Below are 23365 nucleotides of genomic sequence, written 5' to 3' on the forward strand. Positions count from 1 at the left end.
CGTTATTATTGACAGCAAAAGCTTTTGTAAACTTTTAATTCGATTATTTAGCTTTTTACAAAAAGGAATATCTAATATTCAGTAAAGTTAGTTTGAATGAATTAAAAAGAAAAAAAAAAGAAAAAAATTGTTACAAAAATTGATCTAGTGAAAATTTCAATTATAAGAAAACACATTTGTTTAAATGCAAACGCTGTCGTATTTAAAATTTATATTCCCATCTCTCTTACATCAAATCTTTCTTGGAAACCATATATCAAATCAATTGAAAAATTAGCATCTGCTAAGGTTGCATCTCTTTCAGGATTCTATTCTTTATTTCTATAAATCTCAAATCGTCCTTGTATGGAATACTGTTGCCATGTCTGGGCCGGATCTTCCAATGATACCTTTTCCCTTTTAGACAAGGTACAAAAACGCATTGTAAACATAGTTGGACCTGCTCTTGCAGCCAATCTCCAACCATTATCATATCGTTGTACAGTTGCTTCTCTTTCTCTTTTCTAAAAATACTATAATGGCCACTGCTCTATAGAGCTAGCATCTTTTGTGCTATTTACTAAAATTCATTCTTGTGTTACTTGTCATTTAAATAAGTCTCATCCCTTTTACTGTGACTTTTTCTAAGTGCTCCAAAAATTCTTATTCTAGTTTTTTTCTTTGAACATTAGTCTTTAAAATTCTCTCCCTTCATCTAATTTTCCTGATTCATATAATTTGCAATCTTTTAAGTCATCTGTTAATCATTATCTTGCTCTACTTTTTTTTTTTGTTTCATGATCTTCACTTCCAAGACATGCATAAAAAGAGATCATTTTTTTATGCATGTCTTATGCAAGACTATAAAAAAATTAAGGAAATTAATAAAAAATGTTAAATTTCTTAAATAATAAATTAATTTCATTGATTTCTTATAAGTCAATATACTAAAATCTTCTTATATTAGGCTGGACCTTAAGAAATTAAACTTTGTACAAAATATGCATTAAGGGTACCCTAAAGAAGACTTTTTCATAAATTTAATATGAAGATCTTGATGCTTTTCTGAAATATTAAAAATGTTTCCTAAATACTATTGAATGTCATAAAGGCAAGCCACAAATGTATGTAACTTAAAATTTCATTAATATAAACTCTGCAAATAAAAATATCCACTACTTTATATCATCTACTTTAACTGACACAAACTCTTTCTTTCCTGGACAAAATCTTGAGTATTCATCGCATTAATAGAATTGAACAACCTCTCTAATTACCTCTTCGTTTACTTTGTTTTCTTCAAAAAATACTGCTAAGTTTTCTCTATTTCTGAAGTTTGTGTAAGAAGTGTGATTTTGTTTGGATTTTGAAAATGTTCTGTCAAATTTTGAATTGATTTGAGTCATAATAATGTCTGATTTTTTGTTTGTTTTTTTCAAATGTTTGTTTAAGGCGGTTTGAATTTCACCAAGTGCAGCTATTTCCACACCTAATACATCATCATAGCCTTTTGTGTAAAAGTATGTTATGTTAACAACTTTACATTTTTCATGTGCAACTCTTTTTTTTTAAACAAGTTTGAAAGGTGAGCGTCCAAAATTTGCAATACTTAAACTAAGATCTTATTTTAATTTAAGGCTGTAAACATAAATTTCTTTTTCTTGGGGTTTATTTTCTTTTGTTGCCATGATGCTTGCAATGATTCTAAGATATAGATCTAATTCTTCCTATCATAAGCAAGATTTTTGAATCTTTAATTAACAAACACTTAATTTCTCATCTTGAATCTAATAACTTACTTTCTGACCATCAGTATGGATTTGGATCTTCTCGTTCTTCAACTGATTTGTTAGCAGTAATAACTGACAGGTTTTATCGTGCATTAGATAAAGGTGGAGAGGTTAAGGCCATCGCTCTTGAGATTTCAAAGGCTTTTGATAAAGTTTGGCATGTTGGTCTTCTCCATAAGCTTTCTTCTTATGGTGTATCTGGCAACATCTTTAAGATTATTGAATCCTTCCTTTCCAATCGTAGTATAAATATTGTCCTCGATGGACAGCACTCTTCTTCTTATTCTGTAACTTCAGGGGTTCCTCAAGGTTCTATCCTTGGCCCTATTCTCTTTTTAATTTACATTACTGATCTTCCAGATATTCTCACATCTAAGGTAACATTGTTTGCTGATGATACTACCATTTATTCTTGTCGTGATAAGAAACCAACACTCTCTGATTGCTTGGAGGGGGCATTTGAGCTTGAAAAAGATCTCACTTCTGCTACAGCATGGGGCTCACAGTGACTGGTGAACTTCAATACAGATAAAATGCAATTTTTTCAGCCAATTGTTATCGCAATAATTTAGATCTTCCTATATTTATGAGCGGTAATGTACTGAATGAGTCATCTACTCTTCATCTTCTAGGATTAACTCTTACTTGTGCCATCTACTAAAATTCATTCTCGTGTTACTCGATATTCAATTAGGTCTCATCCTTTTTCTGTGACTGTTCCTAAGTGCTCCAAAATTGCTTATTCGTCTAGCTTTTTTCCTCAAACATCAGCTCTTTGGAATTTGCTTCCTTCATCTTGCTTTCCTGATTCATATAAAAATTGCTTTTTGCTCTTTTCGTTCCATAACTGGATTCTAAATCTACTGGAATCTAAATTCTAAAAAATAAACTAGATTATAAAATAAAAATTACTCTAAAAATTGCTTTTTGCTCTTTTCGTTCCACTGGATTCTGATTGTTTTCGTTTCTTTTCGTTTCATAACTGGATCAACTGGATTCTATAGCTGATTCTTTTAATATTAAATTAGCTTGCAGTTCTTCGATAGCTTGTATAAATTTATTTTTATTTCCTCCTATCATGCACTGGAAGAAGTTTAATCCAAGAATGTTAAATGTAGCAATCACTTCATTTGTAAAAGATTTTTTGTTTTATGTTGCCAATAATTGCTTTGATATTAGTAAATAGTAAGATTTTTTAACAACCTGATAAATCGATTTACTTGGTTTCAAACGAGAATAGTTTAAATATCTTCTATTTTAAAAAACAGATGCAGTTTATTTTTACTATATTTTAAGATATAAAGAAATGATTTTAAAACTGCTCTTCCAGAAGCGTCTATCTTACTAAGGAAACTGCACAGCTCAAGATCATATATAAGTTTTGGGACTGATTATGAGTTACATGAATGAACTATTGCTGACTGCTGGCAAAAACAATTCCCACTGTTACATTAGAGCTATTGCAACCGATTGAAACTAATTTAAATGCATGTTTGAATTAGATTTTTGAAGTGTTGCTATCTTGTTTTTGTTTGTATCATGATCTTATTAGAAACCCAGATGATTTAATCTATTTTGAATATATATTAAAGTTCCATCAATGTGAATAGCATTGTTTGAAATACAACTTGTTCCAGAAGTTTGAAATTTCCTTTTCTTAGTCTTAAGTTAAAGTTTGCTACTCCATAGGTTTGAAATCTGTCAAACAGTTCTTGCAGACATAAGATTGTAAGACTTAGCAAAATTACATCATCTTTATAAGCAATCATACCAGTATAGGTGCCATTAATTGTCAATCCTACTTTGCATTCCGAAACTATTCCATTTGGGATGTTTTCAGTATAAGTTTTATAAAGACACAGCAATAAAATATATCCTTACCACATTCCATTCAAGGTAAATCCTTGATATGATAAATAACATCCGCTAAGATATAGCATCGAAGTTTTTTTGGCAATAATAAAGTTATACTATTTTTATTCTCTTAGGTATTGTTTATAAAGAATGTAAAAGAATACATAGAAAAGAATATTATATTAATAGAAAAGAATATTACATCAGTTTCACTTTAAATAAAGGTTTTTATTTTGCTAAAAATATATAACTTTTAAAGTTGTCAGTATACAAATTAAACAATCTAAGCTGTGGTTTTTAATTTAAACATTTAATTTATAGTTATTTCGATAAAAATTTTATTGTAGTTGATAAAAAAATTAATTTAGTTATTTTACAATTTTAATAGTTTTTGGAAATAACACCATCCATCTTTATGTTGATCTTTAATAAAAGTTCTTAAAAACTATATATATATATAAATGTATATATATATAAATGCACTTACCCTCATTTAACAAAATCCTCACTCATCTAAGAAAGTCCTCCTTCATCTAAGAAAGTCCTCCCTAATCCAAGAAAGTTCTCCCTTTCTTATATGCAGTATCATATCATATGTGGTTATGGTGTAGTGGTAGAGCGCTCGCTTCATAAGCGAGAGGTTTTGAGTTCAATTCCCACCACATCCCTGGTAGTACCGCGCTCAACTTGTTTCTCCGCGCAGCAGCCTTAATTGTCAAGATCCGTGTTTTGGAGTTATAGAGTTGAGAGAGGGTTATAACCACAAGTAGCCTCCTCATCTGTAGTGGTCTTCTCGTTGGGTAGTTGAATTATTAAAAAAAAAAACCTTTAAAAAAATTTTTTTTTTAATTTTCCCGCATCTAAGAAAGTCCTCCCTCATCTAAAAAAAGTCCTTCCTCGTCAAAGAAAGTTCTCTCTTATCTGAGAAAATCCTCCCTCATCTAAGAAAAGTAATTATTGTAATTATCAAATTACTAATATATAGATACCAAGTTTTGCTGCAACTTTACATCAAAGAAATGCATAACTTTTAATGTTTTTAATTGTTTATTTTAATGTTTTATCTTGGTGTATTTAATGTTAAAATTTATGAGAAATAATTTTTTGTATGGGCATTGCTAATAGTTCTCAAACATACTCCTCTTTTCCTTTTTTTATACAGGAGGCAAAATAATTAATATTTTTGCATATGTTAGAACATGTTCAACTGTAATTTTGATTTTTTTTCTTGAATGTTCTTTTTTTTTTTTTTCTTTGTTTATTTATAGCTGATGACTGATAATTGTTGAATTAAAAAACATCATTGTTTTTTGATTCAACTTTATATCAAAGATGTTGCAACCTTTGTTGCTTACCTTACATGTTTGATGAAAAATTGCAACAAAAGTTAGTAGATGTTAGTAATTTTATTGGCATGCTACTAAAATATTTTGTTCATTTTTGAATTGTGCATTTTAAAACAAACATTTATTTTTTTAAATAAAAAGTAATGAATAGATATATACTTTTTAATAGTCTTTAAGTATAGATACTGCCTGCCGAAACTTAAACCCTCAGTTGATGTATGTACTGAGGCCCCTGTCAATGATAATTTCAGTATAATATTATCAGTTAAACTTAATCTGCTGTGTAAATTATTTATGCATTTTAATATATTTAGGATGAAGTATTTTTGAAGTTAGGCTCCTTTCAACATAAAAGAAACCCATTTATGTGCCTTAAAGAATCACTTTTTTCATCTTTACTTGATGCTGACAATGTCAAATCCAATATAATCATTGATATTAGTGAATCTCCTGCACAAGTATCTACGAATGAATTGTCTAATGATGCTTTAAAAAGTTCTGAAAACTCAGATTTAGAATCTAATTTTCAACAAGAAGAAAGAGAGAATCTTGCTATTTTCTTTAGTTATTTTTATGAAATGAAGCTACCAAAGTTTGAAAATGATTCTTTAGATAACATATTTCTTTATCCTGAAACAGATGAAATTCTTAATGAAGTTTCTGAGAAGACATTAACATTTGGACAAAGTCAGATTTTTTGTTCCACTAAAGTTATACATTTATTGTTGTGGCTGGCAGATATTGTGTCTATTCCAATTCCACCTCGAAGAGAAAAAAAAGGGATTTTTTTAGATCCATTTGTTTTGAAACAACTACAGCTTGGCAATTTTTTAACTAGAAGTTTTACAATGACTGTTTTTGGAACTGATATATTTCTTTTAAATAATGATCAGAATTGTACAAAGCAAGATGTAGATAATAAACACGAGTGCGTGTCATTGCTTTTCTCTCTAGGAGTTTGTAAAATAATTAAAACAGATCCCATGTATCCCTCAGAGTTGGAATCTATGAATCTTAGTAAAAATCTTTATAATATTAAGAACCAATCGTGCTTAAGTTCTATTATGAATATTAGTGTTACAATTAACCAAGCGTGTTTTTGCATATTAAATGAAGATTATCTTGATGTATGCCATTCAACAAGTATCACTAGTCAAACAATCTTGGAAATTGATATCCAAAAGTCTCCTGAAGTGCATCATAATACCTCTTCAAGTATTTTAAAAGCCTCTTTTTCATGTCAAAATATTAATCTTTCCTTTACTAAATTTCAGATTATTCTTTTTTCAAAAATAGTTTTATCCTGGTTTGTACAAACAAAAAATAATTTAAAAGAACTATCTGAAACTGTGTTTAGCCCAGATAAACAAACAACCATGAATATTGTACTCGAAAGAATACATGCAAATTACATTGACACAATTGATGTTCATGCTATTAAATGTTCAGTGGACAAGGCTAATGCAACTGTTGTCAATTTTACAGATAAAATCGCAAGTGATAATACTTTTCATAATACAATCTTTGAAGCTCCTTGCAATTCTTCATTTTCATCAGAACAAAGTTTTTGGTTTGAAAAAAGTTGCGATGGCATTGTTTTAAATGAGTTTATTGATATAATAATTCAATGCAACAAAAAAACCACAAAATTAACAAACACTGTACAATTATTTTCATTGAATGTCTCTGGGTGTTGCTTTAACTTTGACAGGAGTTTGCATCAGTGGTTACTAGATGAGACAGTGACTCCCAACAAAAATCAAAAAAAATTTTTACGCAAAAATAGTAAATCTTTAAATAGATCAGTAGACTATGGAACCACAGGTAGAACAGGGAATCAAAAAAGGACCAAGTCTTATGCACGCATAATAGGAGTTTCAAGTGCATCATCGCATAAGTCTAAAGACAAAGAATTAAATTTTGAATCAGACACTGGAAATGGGTTTGACCTGGCATTTGGAGATTGGCTGGCTCTTAAAATTGACTATTTTAAATCATTCCATATAAAGATTAAAATTAATCCAATTGTATTTATGTTTCCTGAGGGACAGTTGTCACATGATAGTCTTAAGCATAATACTAATATTTTGAATAAGTTTAAAGATATGTACAATAGTAAAGAGGCATTTCCATCCACACTGGTAGTATGTTTTCCAAAATTAGAAGTTACTAGTTCGTCACTCAATAAAGAGATTTTTGAAAATAAATTGCCAATTATAGCAAATAATGTACAAAAAGAAACTCTGCCTTGGAATGTTACTAGTTCAAATTTTGCTATTCTGACACTAATGAAAGAATCAGAAAATTTTAGTAATGATCAAATTAAAAAGTATGGATTCTACTTATGCAAACCAGTGTCTTGGAACCTTTTTCTTGCTGCTTCTCCTATCAGCAAAGATTCTGAAGGAAGTTCAACCTTAGGATCTATCTTGGAACGATATCCTTGGAAAAAGTCTTCAGCTTTCTTTGATAAGCAATTGTTTTTTGGTAGGCATGCAATAGGATTTGTAATTCATATGGATTGGTCTATTTGCGAATTGAATTTATCTCAAGTGCAGGTGAGTTTATTGTATACTTAATTATATGAATATACATTTATTTATTAATAAATAATTTTTACTTTAAAATTTTCTGATTTTATTGATTTTAATTTGAAACATCTAAGTTTATTTAATTGATATAAGTTTAATATATTTGTAACATTATGGTTGGACAAAATCTAAACTACTTAATAACTAAAAAATTAACATATAGGTTGGACAAAAGTTTTACCATATTATGTTAACATAAAAAGTTTAAACATTAAGACAAAACAATTAAAAGATAGCCTGCCCTTGAGCGAAACCCTCAGTCAATGTAGCAGCACTCCTTGCGTGTTTTATCTATTTGTCAGTTGATGTATGTACACTAAGATGAAGAAAAACTAATAAAATAATAAAATAAAAATTGAAAAAAAGTAAAGACACATTCCGCATTGAAAAGAAAAATAATTCTAGTAAATTAAGTTTGTGTTTTTGCTGTAATTTGAAATCGATTATTTTGCAATTAATTTAATGGTTTTAACATTTAGACAATGAAAAATAATGAAAGAAAGTACATACATAGTTCTTAAAGCAGGCTTTAAGATCTATGTATGTACTCTAGCCCTAAACAGCAGGCTATTTGAGTGTGACGTCAGACATTTTAACTAAACATGCATTTATACATATATATGTATATATATATATATGTATAAATGCATGTTTATGCATTTATACATATATATATATATATATACATGCATAATATCAGATTTAATTTTTCATAGTTTTTGTTTTTCAGGTTCCATTTCTTCTAAAAGTTATTTCATCTTTAGTGGAAACATGGAAATTTCTTACTTCAAATTCACTACATATATCACATTTTGATGTCAAAGATAATTTGTTGTTTGAGAAAGTAATAACTCAAGATCAGTCATCAGTCTCATCTTCATCAGCTGTTGATCATGCTGAAGCTTTAAGTGCTATGACATGTTCAACTGTACCTAACTCAAAAGTAATACCTTGATATTGGGATTGAAGATGCTGTTGTTTTTTTTACTTAATTTTTTATTTTGTTTCTTTATCTATTTTTCTATAAAAACTATTGCTTTTTTATTTATGATTTTAGCTTGTAAATGATATTTCAATATCATTATGGATTCAATTAACACTTCCTAAAATAAAATTCAGTGTTTGCAGTACTTTAAAAGAAGAAAACTCATTATACCATGTAACATCTGAAATCAATGAGCTGATGTTTTCTGTTGATTATCAAGATAATGCTCTTGAAGTGACAACTAAAATTGGCTCATTTACAGTGTATTATTCATTAATGAGGTTATTTACTAGAATTTATTATTTATTAGAAGTTGTTATTACATGCAATAATTGAGATTTCCAGAAAATTTAAATTTTAATGTCCAACATAACATAAGAAACTGTAAGAATGGGTACTAAACTTACTATATGTGACTATTGCGGACTGAGCAATATTTTAAATACTTTTAGTTAGCTATTTTTATTGAATATTAAAATTATAAAATTTATCTCATTTTGTAAATGTGAGATGTTGCGTATGGAGTAAACCTTATAAGAGTAACTTTGAAAAATTGCTAATACAATTTTGGTGTAGAAATTTGAATGAGGTTTAATTTGAAAAACTGTAATGGCTTTTATATATAAACTTTAAACTCCGGAAGTTTTGGAGGTTTTATTTTTTTTTTTTTTTTTTATTGTAGGGTGATATTTTTTTATTGTAGGGTGTTATTTTTTTACATTTAAAATTTTTCTGCATCTTTTCTGAATGTTTGAAAGTTTAGCATATCATCATCAACATAAAACTTAGATAGAATTTGAATTTAATTTTTAAATAAATGTCAATTAAATTGAATTTTTAATTCAATTTTTGAGAAAAAAATGTTTTAAAAAAACTTAAAATAGGAGGGGGAAAAAAAAGTAAAAGTTAAAGCAAGAGAACAAAGCACATAGTGTAATTAAACATCTTATCTGTTTGATAAAAGTAATGCTTTTGTAAGAATAGAACATGATAAAACTTTAGAAAAATTTAGTCTAATAAAATTTATTTAATTGAATGCAACTGCTTAAAAGGATATATGGGTGAAACAAAAAAAAAGAAAAATTTGAACCTAAGCTCTTTTACCATAGCAATATTAAATAATAGAGATATAAAACATGTTTTTTAATTTTAGTTTTGAAACTTGCTTTTTGTCTTACATTTAAATAAAAAAATTTTTGATTTATTCTCAACCTAAGTTTACTTAGGTCTTTTAAAGTCTCAACTTTTGAACCTTTAAAATTTAAAATTTATTGATTTTATTGCTTTTTACTCTTTTCCTTTCATTATTAAGATCTTATTCCTGTTGATTAATTTTTTATCATTTTAACTGTTTGATTTATTAATAACTGAGGGGTAATTCCGTGTCAAATGACCCAGAAATTTTTAAAAATGTCACCCTATATCTCATATTTTGCTGTTATTTTGTTTTTATACAGTTGAGAGTACCTAATAAAATAAGAATTCCTTAAAAATTTTAGCTGGCTCCAAAAAGATTCTAAAATATGACCATTTTACTTTTAACAGATGTTAGCCAGGCCTTCTTGTCCCCTCAGAATTGCAACACTTATTTAGAGGTTTCAAGTTACATAACTTGAAAAATGATCTTTTTACTTAAAAATTTGTACCTGGCTATTTTTAGGAGTGGCGAATACAATAAGTAAGTAATTAAGTACCTGTAATTATCAATTTAAATAAATTTAGGCAATTTTTATATACCTAATTTTGATGCTCAAGAAACCCATGTGGCCTTGAAAATATCAAAAATAAATAAATATTACACATCTATCTATATTCATTGATCTTTCAAATAGTATAAGGATTTTGAACTGCAAATGTATGGATTTCTAGATACAGATAACGGGGCAAGGTTATTTTTAAAATTATGTGACTTGAAACCTCTTTATAAATGTTGCAATTCTAAGGGTACAAGAGGAGACTGGCCAATATCTGCTAAAAATAAAACAGTCATGCTTTAACATCTTCTTAAATTCAGAAGCTAAAATTTTCGAGGAATTTTTATTTTACAAAGCACTCTCAATTAGGACTGCCAATTTGAACTTTTTTTAAGAAGTTCGAACTCGAACACTTTCGAACTATTTAGGAAAAAAGTTTGAACTTTTTTAAATAGTTTTTATTTATTTAAAATTGAAAACAAAAGGGTACAAGTAAAACACAAAGCTGTTAATTTATTTATAAAGACTTTTTATTTGTTTATAAAAAGTAAATGCAAGGTATCATCCTGCAACCAGTTTCTTTTTCTATGCGAAAACAATCCAAGGCTAGAGAGCCCTTTCATGATCATACCATTTGAAAATCATATATTTTAATAAAATTTTTCAGTTCTTTAGCTAGAGTCAATTCTTTGTTATAATTTCTAATATCATTATCATTATTGGGTTTTTTATTAATATCGAGTCTATTTCTCTAAGCTGGAATAATCTTTGAATAAGAATAATTTTAAAATTATCTATATTATTTATTTTATTTTGTTCTCAAACTGATTACCTTGACTTAAAACAACTGGGTTTAACAAATATATCATTTTAATGTACAAAGTTATTACTTTATTAATTTAAGTTTTATTGATGTTATTACATTTGAGAACCTCTATTTAAGTGTCTTGTAATAGTGCGTGTTGAAGCACATTTTGCTCGTTGCAGCTTTTTGCAAAAAATAAAAATACTCCTAAACTTCAGATCTTCTAGATGTGCTAACGCTGAGTACCCATTTTTGTTTGAACTTAAAACTCTTTATAATTTTAATTTCAAACGTAAATGAACAGTGGTCAAATGGTGAAAAAGTACCACTGTTTATTTACATAAAAATATGTATATATATGTGTATATATATGTGTATATATATATGAGTATATATATATATATATATATATATATATATATATATATATATATATATATATATATATATGAATATATATATATATATATATATATATATATATTTATTTATATATATATATATATATATATATATATATATATATATATATATATATATATATATATATATATATATATATATATATATATATATATATATATATATATATATATATATATATATAGTACTGGAATTATTGTTATGGATTTTTGGACTTTTCACCAAATTCCATTAATTAAGGCATCCAAAAAGGTGTTCATTGGTTGATTATACATTTTGTTATAATTATATACATATGTAAAGTAAAGGGACTATTTTATTTTTAAATTTTTAAATGAAATTTTTATTTTTAATTTATTTTTATTTTTAATTTATTTTTAAATTTAAAATTTTTTTATTTTTAATTTATTTTTAAATTTTTAAATGAAATCCATTTTGATCTGTTTTTTTCATTTTAGGGTCATAATAGTGCACTGTTGCTAAAATATACCCGTAAATTCTAAGGTATATTAATTTGAGGTATATTAATTTGAGTTCGCGTCACTTTCTTTTTACTCTCTGCGGTGTATGGTGTACCTGGTATGTACTTGGACTCTACAAATATTAGGTTTCAGTTCTGAACAAATAAAAAAGAAATTTTTAAGCAAAGCATTTGACATTTTTGACCAATTTTGAAGTGATGGGGAAAAGAAAGGACCTAAGTCCTAGAAAAAAAGGACAAATCTGTGTTTTGTTAGAGAATTGTGGCCTAAAACAAAAAGAGATAGTTAAGAAATTAAAGATTTCAACACAAACAGTTAGTGCTGTGAAAAGAAAGCTGGATGAAGGTAAAAAAGTTGAAGCTGGAAGAGTTGGAAAATGTGGTCGTAAAAGAATAACTACCCCTAGACTTGAGAGAAAAATCAAAGTAATGGCCCTCTGTGATAGAAGAAGTTCTTGAAAAAAGATATCTATGGAATTAACAAGTCAGGGCAATAATGTAAGTCCTAAAATAGTGAATAATCGCTGGAGAAGGAAGAAAACATTGAAGTTCCCTACAAAGATCATGGTATGGGGTGTGATATCTATCTATGGAACAAACCGTCTACGTATCGTGGAGGGAATGATGAACCAGAGAAAGTATATAGAAGTGTTAGAGAAATGTCTGGTTCTTCAAATCCATGATTGGTTTACTGATAAGGACTATATCTTTCAACAAGATAGTGCTCCATGCCATACAGGCAAGTTGTCAAAGGCATGGCTCCTAGAGAATGAATTTTCTGTGCTCAAATGGCCTGGAAATTCACCAGATATGAACCCAATTGAGAATTTATGGGATATTTTGAAGGACAAAATACATAAAGTTCCTATCACTACAAAATCGCAGCTCATATCCATGTCTGGTTCCACAATGAGGCAATTACCAAATTATGCCGTGATTTAATCATGGACATGCCCAAGAGAGTGAAAGCATTCAAAGTTGCTAAAGGTGATCAAACCAAGTATTCAAAACTTTAATATACCTCGAATATATAATCTGTTACTATATTTTTCTGTGATGATCATTTTTGAAGTAAAAACTTGATTATTATTTAAAAACTTTAAAATCCATAATAATAATTCCAGTACTGTATATATATATATATATATATATATATATATATATATATATATATATATATATATATATATATATATATATATATATATATATATATATATATATATATATATATATATATATATATACATATATATATATATATATATATATATATATATATATATATATGTATATATATATATATATATGTATATATATATATATATTTGTAAACATCTTCGCTTCCAACAAGGCTGCAAGCAGCCACTAATTAAAGTTGGAAGTTACTGAAAGTGAAATGATGAAGATTGCAGATTAAGATAATGTGACCGACGGCTTAAAGGATTGCAAATTACATGAATCAGGAAAGCATGATGAAGGAAACAAATTCCAAAGAGCTGATGTTCGAGGAAAAAAACTAGACAAATTAGCGTTTTTGGTGCACTTAAGAACAGTCACAGAAAAAGGATGAGACTTAATTGAATGACGAGTAACACGAGAATGAGTTTTAGTTGATGACACAAGAGACCCTAGCTCTTTAGAGCAGTCCCCATTATAGTATTTGTAGAAAAGAGAAAGAGAAGCAACATTACAACCATGTGATAATGGTTGGAGGTTGGCTGCAAGAGCAGGTCCAACTATGTTTACAATGCGTTTTTGCACCTTGTCTAAAAGAGAAAGGGCATCATTGGAAGATCCGCCCCAGATATGGCAACAGTATTCCATACAAGGCCGGATTTGAGATTTATAGAGATAGAGAATAGAATCCGAAGCAAGAAAGTTACAAGCTCGATAAAGAGATGCAACCTTAGCAGATGCTAATTTTGCAACTGATTTGATATATGGTTTCCAAGAAAGATTGGAAGTAAGAGTTAATCCTAGAAGATGAAGAGTAGGTGACTCATCGAGTACATCACCGTTCATAAATATAGGAAGATCTAAACTATTGCGATAACGATTAGCTGAAAAAAATTGAGTCTTATCTGTATTGAAGTTCACCAGCTACTGTGAGCCCCATGCTGTAGCAGAAGTGAGATCCTTTTCAAGCTCAAATCCCCCCTCCAAACAATCAGAGACTATTGGTTTCTTATCACAACAAGAATAAATAGTATTGTCATCAGCAAACAATGCCACCTTAGATGTGAGAATATCTGGAAGAAGATCGTTAATGTATATTAAAAAGAGTATAGGGCCAAGGATAGAACCTTGAGGAACCCCTGAAGTTACAGAATAAGAAGAAGAGTGCTGTCTGTCGAGGGCAACTTTTATACTACAATTGGAAAGGAAGGATTCAATAATCTTAAAGATGTTGCCAGATACACCATAAGAAGAAAGTTTATGGAGAAGACCAGCATGCCAAACTTTATCAAACACTTTTGAAATGTCAAGAGCGATGGCCATAACCTCTCCACTTTTATCTAATGCACGATAAAACCTATCAGTTATTACTGTTAGCAAATCAGCTGTAAAACGAGAAGATCGAAATCCATATTGATTGTCAGAAAGTAAGTTATTAGATTCAAGATGAGAAATTAAGTGTTTGTTAATTAAAGATTCAAAAACCTTGCTTATAATAAGAAAAAGACTAATGGGACGGTAGTTAGACGAATCAGATCGCTCTCCAGAATTTTTGAAAATAGGGATAACAGATGCCACTTTCCTGCTGGAAAACAAGACTCTGATAAGAACTTGTTGAGCTGTTTTGAGAGTATAACAATAGCTCCGGAGAACACTTCTGCAAGACAATAACAGGTATGTTGTCTAGGCCACAAGCTGTAGTAGAGTCTAGGCAGGAAAATTGCTTTAGATACAGAAGCTGGAGTGATACAAATATCAAGCAATGGATCAACCCGTTTGTTGGCAATATCAGGTAGAACGCAACTAGTGGAATCAAGAGATGATATTGATGAAAAGTTTTTAGCAAACAATTCAGCTTTGTCTTTAGATGAGGTGACAAAGTCTGAACCATACAAGAGAGGTGGAATTAAAGATTTGTCCTTATTATTAATACTATTAAAGATTCTCCAGAAGTCATGAGAGCCTAATTTTTGAGATGAGATACAAGATTTCATGACCTGGAAATAGCGGGCTTTGGCGTTTGACAAAACCTTTTTACAATGGTTTCTAGTAGTAATAAACAGACGTCTGTTTTCTGGAGATTTGTTTTGCTGATAAATATTAAAGTAACTGTTTCGATTGGCAATCGCAGCAGCACAGTGTGAGGAAAACCATGGAGGAAAGGGAGGCTTGACCTGGAATCGTCAAGATTCTAGGTCAAGCCTCAAGGTCCATTCCATGCTCCAGGTCCATTCCATGCCAGCCTGAATCCACGAAGTTATGTAAAATGTGCATTTGTTGACAGGAAGACAAAAGATTTCTACCCAAGGGCCATCATGAAGAAAATCACAGAAAGAATCCCAGTCAGCTTTACCGTAGTTGTAAGAGATACGATAATAGGGGGACTCAGGTGATGAAGAAGAATGAGATATTAATTTTAGAGAGATCAAACTGTGATCAGAAGCACCTAAGGGTGAATGTGGAGAAACAGGTTACTGACTAGGATCAGAAACAAGACATAAGTCGAGTAGAGAAGGTAAATGATTCGGGTTGTCAGGAAAGCGAGTTTGAAAGTTGACTATTTGAGTTAGGGATTGTGAAAGGCTAAAGTTGTAGAATTTAATGCCTGCAGAATTGCTGACACTAGAGTCAAGCCATTCAGAGTGGTGAGCATTGAATCAGAGTGGTGAGTCAGAGCATTGAATCAGAGTGAGGAGTCACCAACAACAACTATAATGGCTGATGGATAGAGAGTGAATGTGGAGAAACTGAGCACTGACTAGGATCAGAAACAAGACATAAGTCGAGTAGAGAAGGTAAATGATTCGGGTTGTCAGGAAAGCGAGTTGGAAAGTTGACTATTTGAGTTAGGGATTGTGAAAGGCAAAAGTTGTTGGATTTAATGCATGCAGAATTGCTGACACTAGAGTCAAGCCATTTAGAGTGGTGAGCATTGAATCAGAGTGGTGAGTCAGAGCATTGAATCAGAGTGGTGAGTCACCAACAACAACTATAATGGCTGATGGATAGAGAGAGAGGGCTTGGTCAATTTGATCTGAAATAACATCAAAAAGAGTGCAGTCTTGAGATGAAGGAGAGTGATATAGAACAAATAGAAAAGCAATATAGTGAAGTGGTGCTAAACGAAAGCACATGAAAGAATAGTCTGTAGATTCAAACCTAGTTTCACGACAAATGGGTGAATTCTTTTGAATGTAAATGCCGAGGCCAAGCATGTGACTATTGGAGTCTTTACGAATTAAGGGAAAATAACCATCAACACTAAGATGGCAAGATGAGACAGCTGAACTCAAATTAGTCTCACAAAGAGCAAGTAGGTCTGGTGAACTTTGCAAGAGATAAGACTCAACAGAAGAAAAGTTACTTCGAAGACCACGAATATTAGTGAATGATAGGTTTAGAGAACTTGGTGATGATGATGGTTTTTTGTGTTTTATAGTTTTTGGTACTTTATTCATTTTTAAATTAGATTGAAGAACTTGACTCAAAGCATAGATAGTACTCAGTACACCGTTTAAAAGCCCAAGCATTTGCCTCATTACTACTAATAAACCCTAAGCCGTTACAAAGGGCTCCAAATGTGGTCTCCGCAATGCACACCAAAAGTACAAACAGGGACACCATCCATGCGCAACATGGCACTGTTAATACTTTGATATCTTTCAGCTGTTGATGGAATCAGCCTCTCTGAGAGCTACCACAGAGTTCAGGAAACCTGACTACCAGCTGGCCTCAGAACCATAAAACTGAGTTTTAGAGCTGTACCCTCATTAGGAGATAATAGAATGAGTTGCCTAGTCATAAAAACAGAGACACAAGCAAAATCCATGCATTGAGTCAAGAAGATCCAGCATTCAACATCCTAAACTGGAAACAATTAAAAATATTGTATTAAAAAGATGTATTAAAAATACATCTGCACCAGCCTAATAGATGAAAAAGGGGTGCGAGGCTGGTCAACAGATAGGATCTGTTTACCCCTTAAATCTTTGCCTAGGAGGCCTTCAACAAGACAGTAGCCGGATGCATTTAACATCTGCCCAAGATGAGTATTTTTATCGAGACACCAACTCTAGCCTTTACTCAACCAATAGCCCCAAGGCAGGGGGTGTTTTAAATCGGAGTTGGCATCTTCTTGTCTTTGCCTAAAAAGGCGTATCCTTCAAGGCAGCAGGACATGAAGCAGATTGTACTGGGTTCCATGTTTCCAGTAGCAGGATAACCTAGCCTGACTGATCTTCTTTTTTTTTGCAGAAACGAATAGCATATTTATATAAGGCTCTTGAATTTTTAAAAAGATTGAAGATTGGGCCAAATTTTTTCATATATACATATGTATATATATATATATATATATATATATATATATATATATATATATATATATATATATATATATATATATATATATATATATATATATATATGTATATATATATATATATATATATATATATATATATATATACATATGCATATATGTATACATGTGTATATATGTTTAAATGTATATGTACATATATACATATGTACATACGTATATATGTACATATGTATATATGTATATATATACATATGTATATATGTATATATATATACATATGTATATATATATATATATACAGATGTGTATATATATATATATATATATATATATATATATATATATATGTATATATATATATATATATATATATATATATATATATATATATTTATATATATATATCCTTATATCATAGTTGAAAGAGACTTTATGTTAAAAAAAAGTCTCTTTTAACGACATTTAAGCAACTTCTATATTTTAATGTCATCTAAAAGTTAAAACAAATAAAATAATGCAGAAGTATAATAAGTTTTATTGTTTTTTTAAAAATTGCAAAAAAGATGACTAGAAAGTTTTTTAATTAAAAGTGTTTTTGTTTTTGTTTTTTAAAATATATTTTTAAAACATGCATGGAGTGTTGCTATATTGACTATTTTATAGCCTGCTGCTACAAGGGAGTGTTGCTATGTCAACTATCTTATAGCCTGCCGCTATAATGGAGTGCTGCCACATTGACAATCTGAAAACCATTATATATAAATGTGATTATTTATTTAGTTATAACAAAGAAAATATTGTTACTAATAGAAATTAATTTTTTTTTTTTTTTGTAGATTCGATAAGATTCCAATAGAGGGCTGGACACTTATTGATCAAGGTTACTTGTTATTTCAAAAAGAAGATAGCTTATTTAAAGATTCCAAGGCTTTTTTATCAGTTTTATATAAAGGCATTTATCACCAGTTGCTAAGTATTTCATCGCCTCTCAGTAAAAGTGAAATGAATAAACCTTCTTTACATGTTTTTGGAAGCTTAATTCATTCTCCTGATCTTATTTTTAAGCATGATATTTCTGTTCATGTCTTAAAGTTTGATATCATTTGTAATATGAAACCAATCATTTCATCGTTGGATATTGTTAAAGACATACTAGTTTCAAATTTACTAGAAAAGCATGTTAGAAATCAAACAGCAACTCTCGTGAGGAATTCTGTTTTTAAAACCGATTCCATAATTCCTACCCCTATACTCAACATCCATGTTGATAGCATTCGTCTTATTTTTCCTATAGGTGAATTTAAAGAAGCAAAGTATGAATGCATAGATAAAAAGGAATCTGTTTTCATTTTCCATGTTGATTTGATTTCTGTAAGTTCATCTCCATGCAATCCCATTACTAAAACTATTGTTTGCAAAGATGCATATAAAAGAATTAAAAAACTATACAGAGACTCTTTAAAGAATATTAAATTGTGGAATGTGCAATACCAAGTTGATATAAAAAATGTTGTTTGTTGTACGACTAACTGGCATGCTATAGAACAAAACTTTCTTGATGATCAAGGTAGCACTCAAGTATATGGCCAAAATCCTGCATTCGAATGGAACTGTCATTCAGAGTATTTTTTTATACTTTCTTTTTGTTCAATTTTAAAATTAATCTATAAGCAACACATACTAAAAAATTAGTGTTTAGGTGTTTAATTAGTTAATGGATGTTTGCGACCCACCAAATATTTAAATTCTTGACCTGCTAAGTTTTGACAAAAATATTTTAAACAGCTTTTAAAAAATATATACTTTTATAAAATAAGAAATTTCATTAAAAAATTTTTTAGGTTCATTTTTTTTTAATTCTTCTTGTTTAGATATGCAAACACCACTCTCACTCCAATTTGTTCTAATCTTGATTTTAAAATTACACTTGCTCCACCACTTAGAGCAGCACTGAAAGCAAATAGCATGGTAAAATGATTTTTTTTTACTTTTTTTCTTGTTATTTAGGCTATTATGTATAATTTGAGTTTGTTATTTAGAATTTCACAATTTATGTCTTTATTGATCATGTTTCCAGATTTGCAAAGTAAAAAAGTTTTGTTAATCTTTTTATGTCTACTTAACATTATTCAATTTAAGTAGTTTTTCAATTTTTTTTCTATACTTGATGTTAGTATGTATTTTTAACAACATGTTAATATACAGTTAAGAGCATCCAAGTTTTCAAGCCACTGCTCTTTGAGTACGTCCTGATTGAACACATACGTCCTAATCTATGATCGAACATATTTTTTAGCTTCTTATATTACTTTTTGTTACTATTTTTACTGGACAACTAATGATTTTTCTTTTTAATGTACAAGTTTCTTTTTCTTTTCTGATCCAATGATATATAATAGGTTTTGAAGCTAAAGGACCAATAAAATGCTTTGCAATTTCATTTGTTTTCTTTTCAAGGTTCTGAACAATGTAATTGTACAATTTATCTTTTATATTCTCTTACTTTGCCAGTTAATGCAATTTCAAAAAAAAGTAAAAATATTTATTAAAATTTATAATAAAATACCATTAAGTAGATTGTGTATAGAGTATTTAATAATAAAGTTATGTAAACTTTTGTATTTGTGCCAAATCTGTGATCACCCGATATTGATGGCTCCAAAACTTTATTAAGCACGGCAATGTAGCACTCTATATTCATTCTGCCCTCCAATATGCTAACTGCTAACTGCTATGATAACTGCTGTGACTGAAAGATTTTATTGTGCATTAGAAGGAGGCAGAGAGGTTAGGGCTATTACTCTCGGCATATCTAAAGCTTTCAACAAAGTTTGGTGTGCTGGTCTTTATAAGCTTGTTTCATATGGTGTATCTGGGAAAGATTTTGAGATTATCAAGTTGTTTCTTTCGAACTGCTTTATTAAAGTCATTCTTGAAGGCCAATACTCTTCTTCATTTCCAGTAACTTCTGGGGTACCACAAGGTTCTATGGTTGGTCCTGTTTTGTTCCTTATCTACATTAATAATACATTAAGTTGCTCTTTTTGCTGATGACTCAACTTTATACTTCTACAAATACTGTCATGGATGTTGGGCGCTGCTAATAGAATCATTTCTAGTTCTATCAACTAAAACTCATTCTCGTTTGACTCATCATTCAGCAAAGTCTAATTTGTTTACTATATCTGTCCCTACATGCTCTAAAAACTTTTATTTGTCTAGATTTTTTCCTTGCACTTTAACTCTTTGGAATTCTCTCCCATCTTAATGTTTTCCCAACTCATACAACCTTCAGCTTTTCAAGTCTTCTGTCAACTGTTTCCTTGCTCTATAACTCTCAATCAGGCATAATAACTGTCAGATGTCCAAATGAGGGATAATTGTCCAACATGCTATTACCAAGTTAAATTAGCCAGTATGTAAACTATTGGCATGATGCCTGCATATTTTGTGTCAATCAAAACTGTTAAGTCTCAGGCTGGTTAAAGTTTTTCTTGATGGTTGATTCTACTACATTTACTTAATTGTCATGCTTAACTACAGGCAGAGTCTGTTGAAAGTTCCCTCCTATTAAATAAAATTTACTGCCAAAAGGAGTGTTGAATTTTTTGATAATCTTTTTCACAATTTTATTGGTAGCATTGAGTGCATGAGAGTCCATCACTTCTTCACAGATGTTGATACTGAAATTTCTGATATTTTCTTCTTCATAATCATATCATAAATGAAAGACAGGGTTTTGTATTGATTGGCAATAGGACTTAGTGCAAATGGTAAGTTCTTTCTTTAATTAATAAGAGCAGTGCAATTCCATTTGAAGCTACTGAGATAACAGACTTTGTTTGTCCTTGCAGTATGTTGATAATTGTATTGTAAATAAAAGTCTTGCCAGTACCACCAGGTTCATCTAGGAAAAATTGGTGTAGATGGTTATGTTCTTTAGCAATCACACTCATTTGTCTACAAGCATCCTTTTGTCATTTATTAAAGCTTGCAACCTTTATTTCTCTTCTTCTTTTGGTCTCCACTACTATATGGATATTTTATGAGCAGTTGATGTATCATCTTTAATTTTAGTGCAGGTAAATTAAATCATGGGATTCAACCATTCAAGAGTCAGGAGCTTTGAGAACAACTTACAGAACAAATACATTAGCTGGGCTAGAAAAATTCTTACATTTTGCTTTTTTTTTATTTATTTTTTTAAAGCTTTTTTTTCACTAAAACAATCATAAACCGTTATTTAATTTTTTTAGTAAAAGCTTTTTCCAATTGAATAAAAACTAAATTCATTTTTACTTTTCTCTATATATTATTAGACTTCATAATAAAGCATATGCGAAGGGCAATTTTACGTTACGCTACGCTATTTACGTTAAGCTAAAAAAAATTTTTGCTTAGTAATATTTAAATAGCTTTATAGATATTTTTAAGTGGTTTTTTTAATGAAGTAGTTAAAATTTATTTCAACTGTATTTTAACGAAGTAGTTTATTTTTAAAAACTGCACACCATTGTGACAGAAGTTTAAACTACAAATACATGAAATATAGGATAGAGCATGTAGATAGACTTGAAACAAATGCTTGTTGAGGATATTCTAATCATAAGTAACTCTACTATTTATAAATTTTCTAAAGTTTGTTGATATAAAAAAAAGAAAAAAAAAACAATTTCTAAAAATAAGCTTTGACAACCATCATAACTCTAGGATTGCAAATAATAAACAGTAATGGCATTAATGCATGACCTCAGCAAACATTATTTTTACAAGGTCAAGGTATAGTTTAGTGTTTACTAACTAATAAATGTTTGGTTTTTCAATCAGTATTCCAGCTATGTTGGGAAACATTATTAGCAAATATTTAGCAACATACTTTTGTCAATTTTTTATGATAGTTTGTTTTTTAGTTTCTTTATTATATAAACTTTTTAGAATCTTCCATTACTATTTTAGTAAGTTATCATTTTATATTATTTGTATGTGTTTGGTTGTTACTTACATCAAGCCACTGTATTATCACTTATAAATAGGCATGGCATCAATCAGTGGCTACAACTTTGGCATAATATGACTATTTAATTATTAGTTCTTATTTATTATAATAATAATATTAAATAAATATTAACTATAATAAGCTTTCAGTATAAATAATTGAAAAATGATTGCAAATTATTATTAAAAAAAAAAGTAAAGAGAATGAAAGCAATCTTTATGGAAAACAATCACAAAATGAAAGGAATTTACACAAAAAGTGGATTGTAAAGCGATGGAATAAGGTGTTCGGATGTGATAAATATATCATTATTGTTTTCTGTAGAACTAAGAGAGCTTATGTAATTTAGAAATCGATTGTATGTATGGTTTCCATGAAAGATCCGTTGTAAATAATAATCCAAGAAGACGTAGAAAAGAGCAACTTTGGATGTAAGGTTGTTAGGAATATCATTAATGTAGAAAAGACACAAAATAGGACCAAGAATGGAAGGAAGAGTGTTTGCACGGATGAATTAAAGTCATCAATTCAAAGTTGGCTTTAATATAGCAATTAGAAAGAAACGCAGTGCAATGATAGGATGAGTCTGAAAAGGAAGTACAAGAAGATTTATAGAGATCATTGCATGGTCAGAACCACCTAAGGGAGAAAAAGGAGAAATTGAACTTAAGCCAGGATCAGAGACAAGACAAAAGGAGCGAAAGTAAATGATTAGAGTCGTCAAGAAAACGAGTCACAAAGTTAACTTTCTGAGTAAGAGATTTAGAAATGCAGAAGTTATAGGTAATAGTGTTGGCAGGGTCAGTGGTATTAGAGCCAAGCCATCGAGTGTGATGAGCATTAAAGTCACCAATAACAGCATTATTGGCAGAGGGGTAAAGAGAGAGAGCATGGTCAATTTGATCAGAAATTACATCT

The 23365-nt window shown here is 29.5% G+C and overlaps 1 protein-coding gene across 2 annotated transcripts in view; it reads left to right on the forward strand.

Annotated features, from left to right (window-relative positions):
* Window positions 1-23365, forward strand: part of LOC100199203 (intermembrane lipid transfer protein VPS13B) — a 110300-nt gene that overhangs the window by 30602 nt on the left and 56333 nt on the right. For both annotated transcript variants that reach the window (XM_065791181.1, XM_065791182.1), the window contains exons 3-7: window positions 5284-7527; window positions 8291-8503; window positions 8618-8826; window positions 18288-19073; window positions 19323-19419. In XM_065791181.1, coding sequence (XP_065647253.1) covers window positions 5284-7527; window positions 8291-8503; window positions 8618-8826; window positions 18288-19073; window positions 19323-19419 — 3549 coding nt within the window. The remainder of the gene's footprint in view (window positions 1-5283; window positions 7528-8290; window positions 8504-8617; window positions 8827-18287; window positions 19074-19322; window positions 19420-23365) is intronic.

The sequence above is a fragment of the Hydra vulgaris genome, chromosome 02, assembly GCF_038396675.1.
Source record: "Hydra vulgaris chromosome 02, alternate assembly HydraT2T_AEP".
Classification (NCBI taxonomy): domain Eukaryota; kingdom Metazoa; phylum Cnidaria; class Hydrozoa; order Anthoathecata; family Hydridae; genus Hydra; species Hydra vulgaris.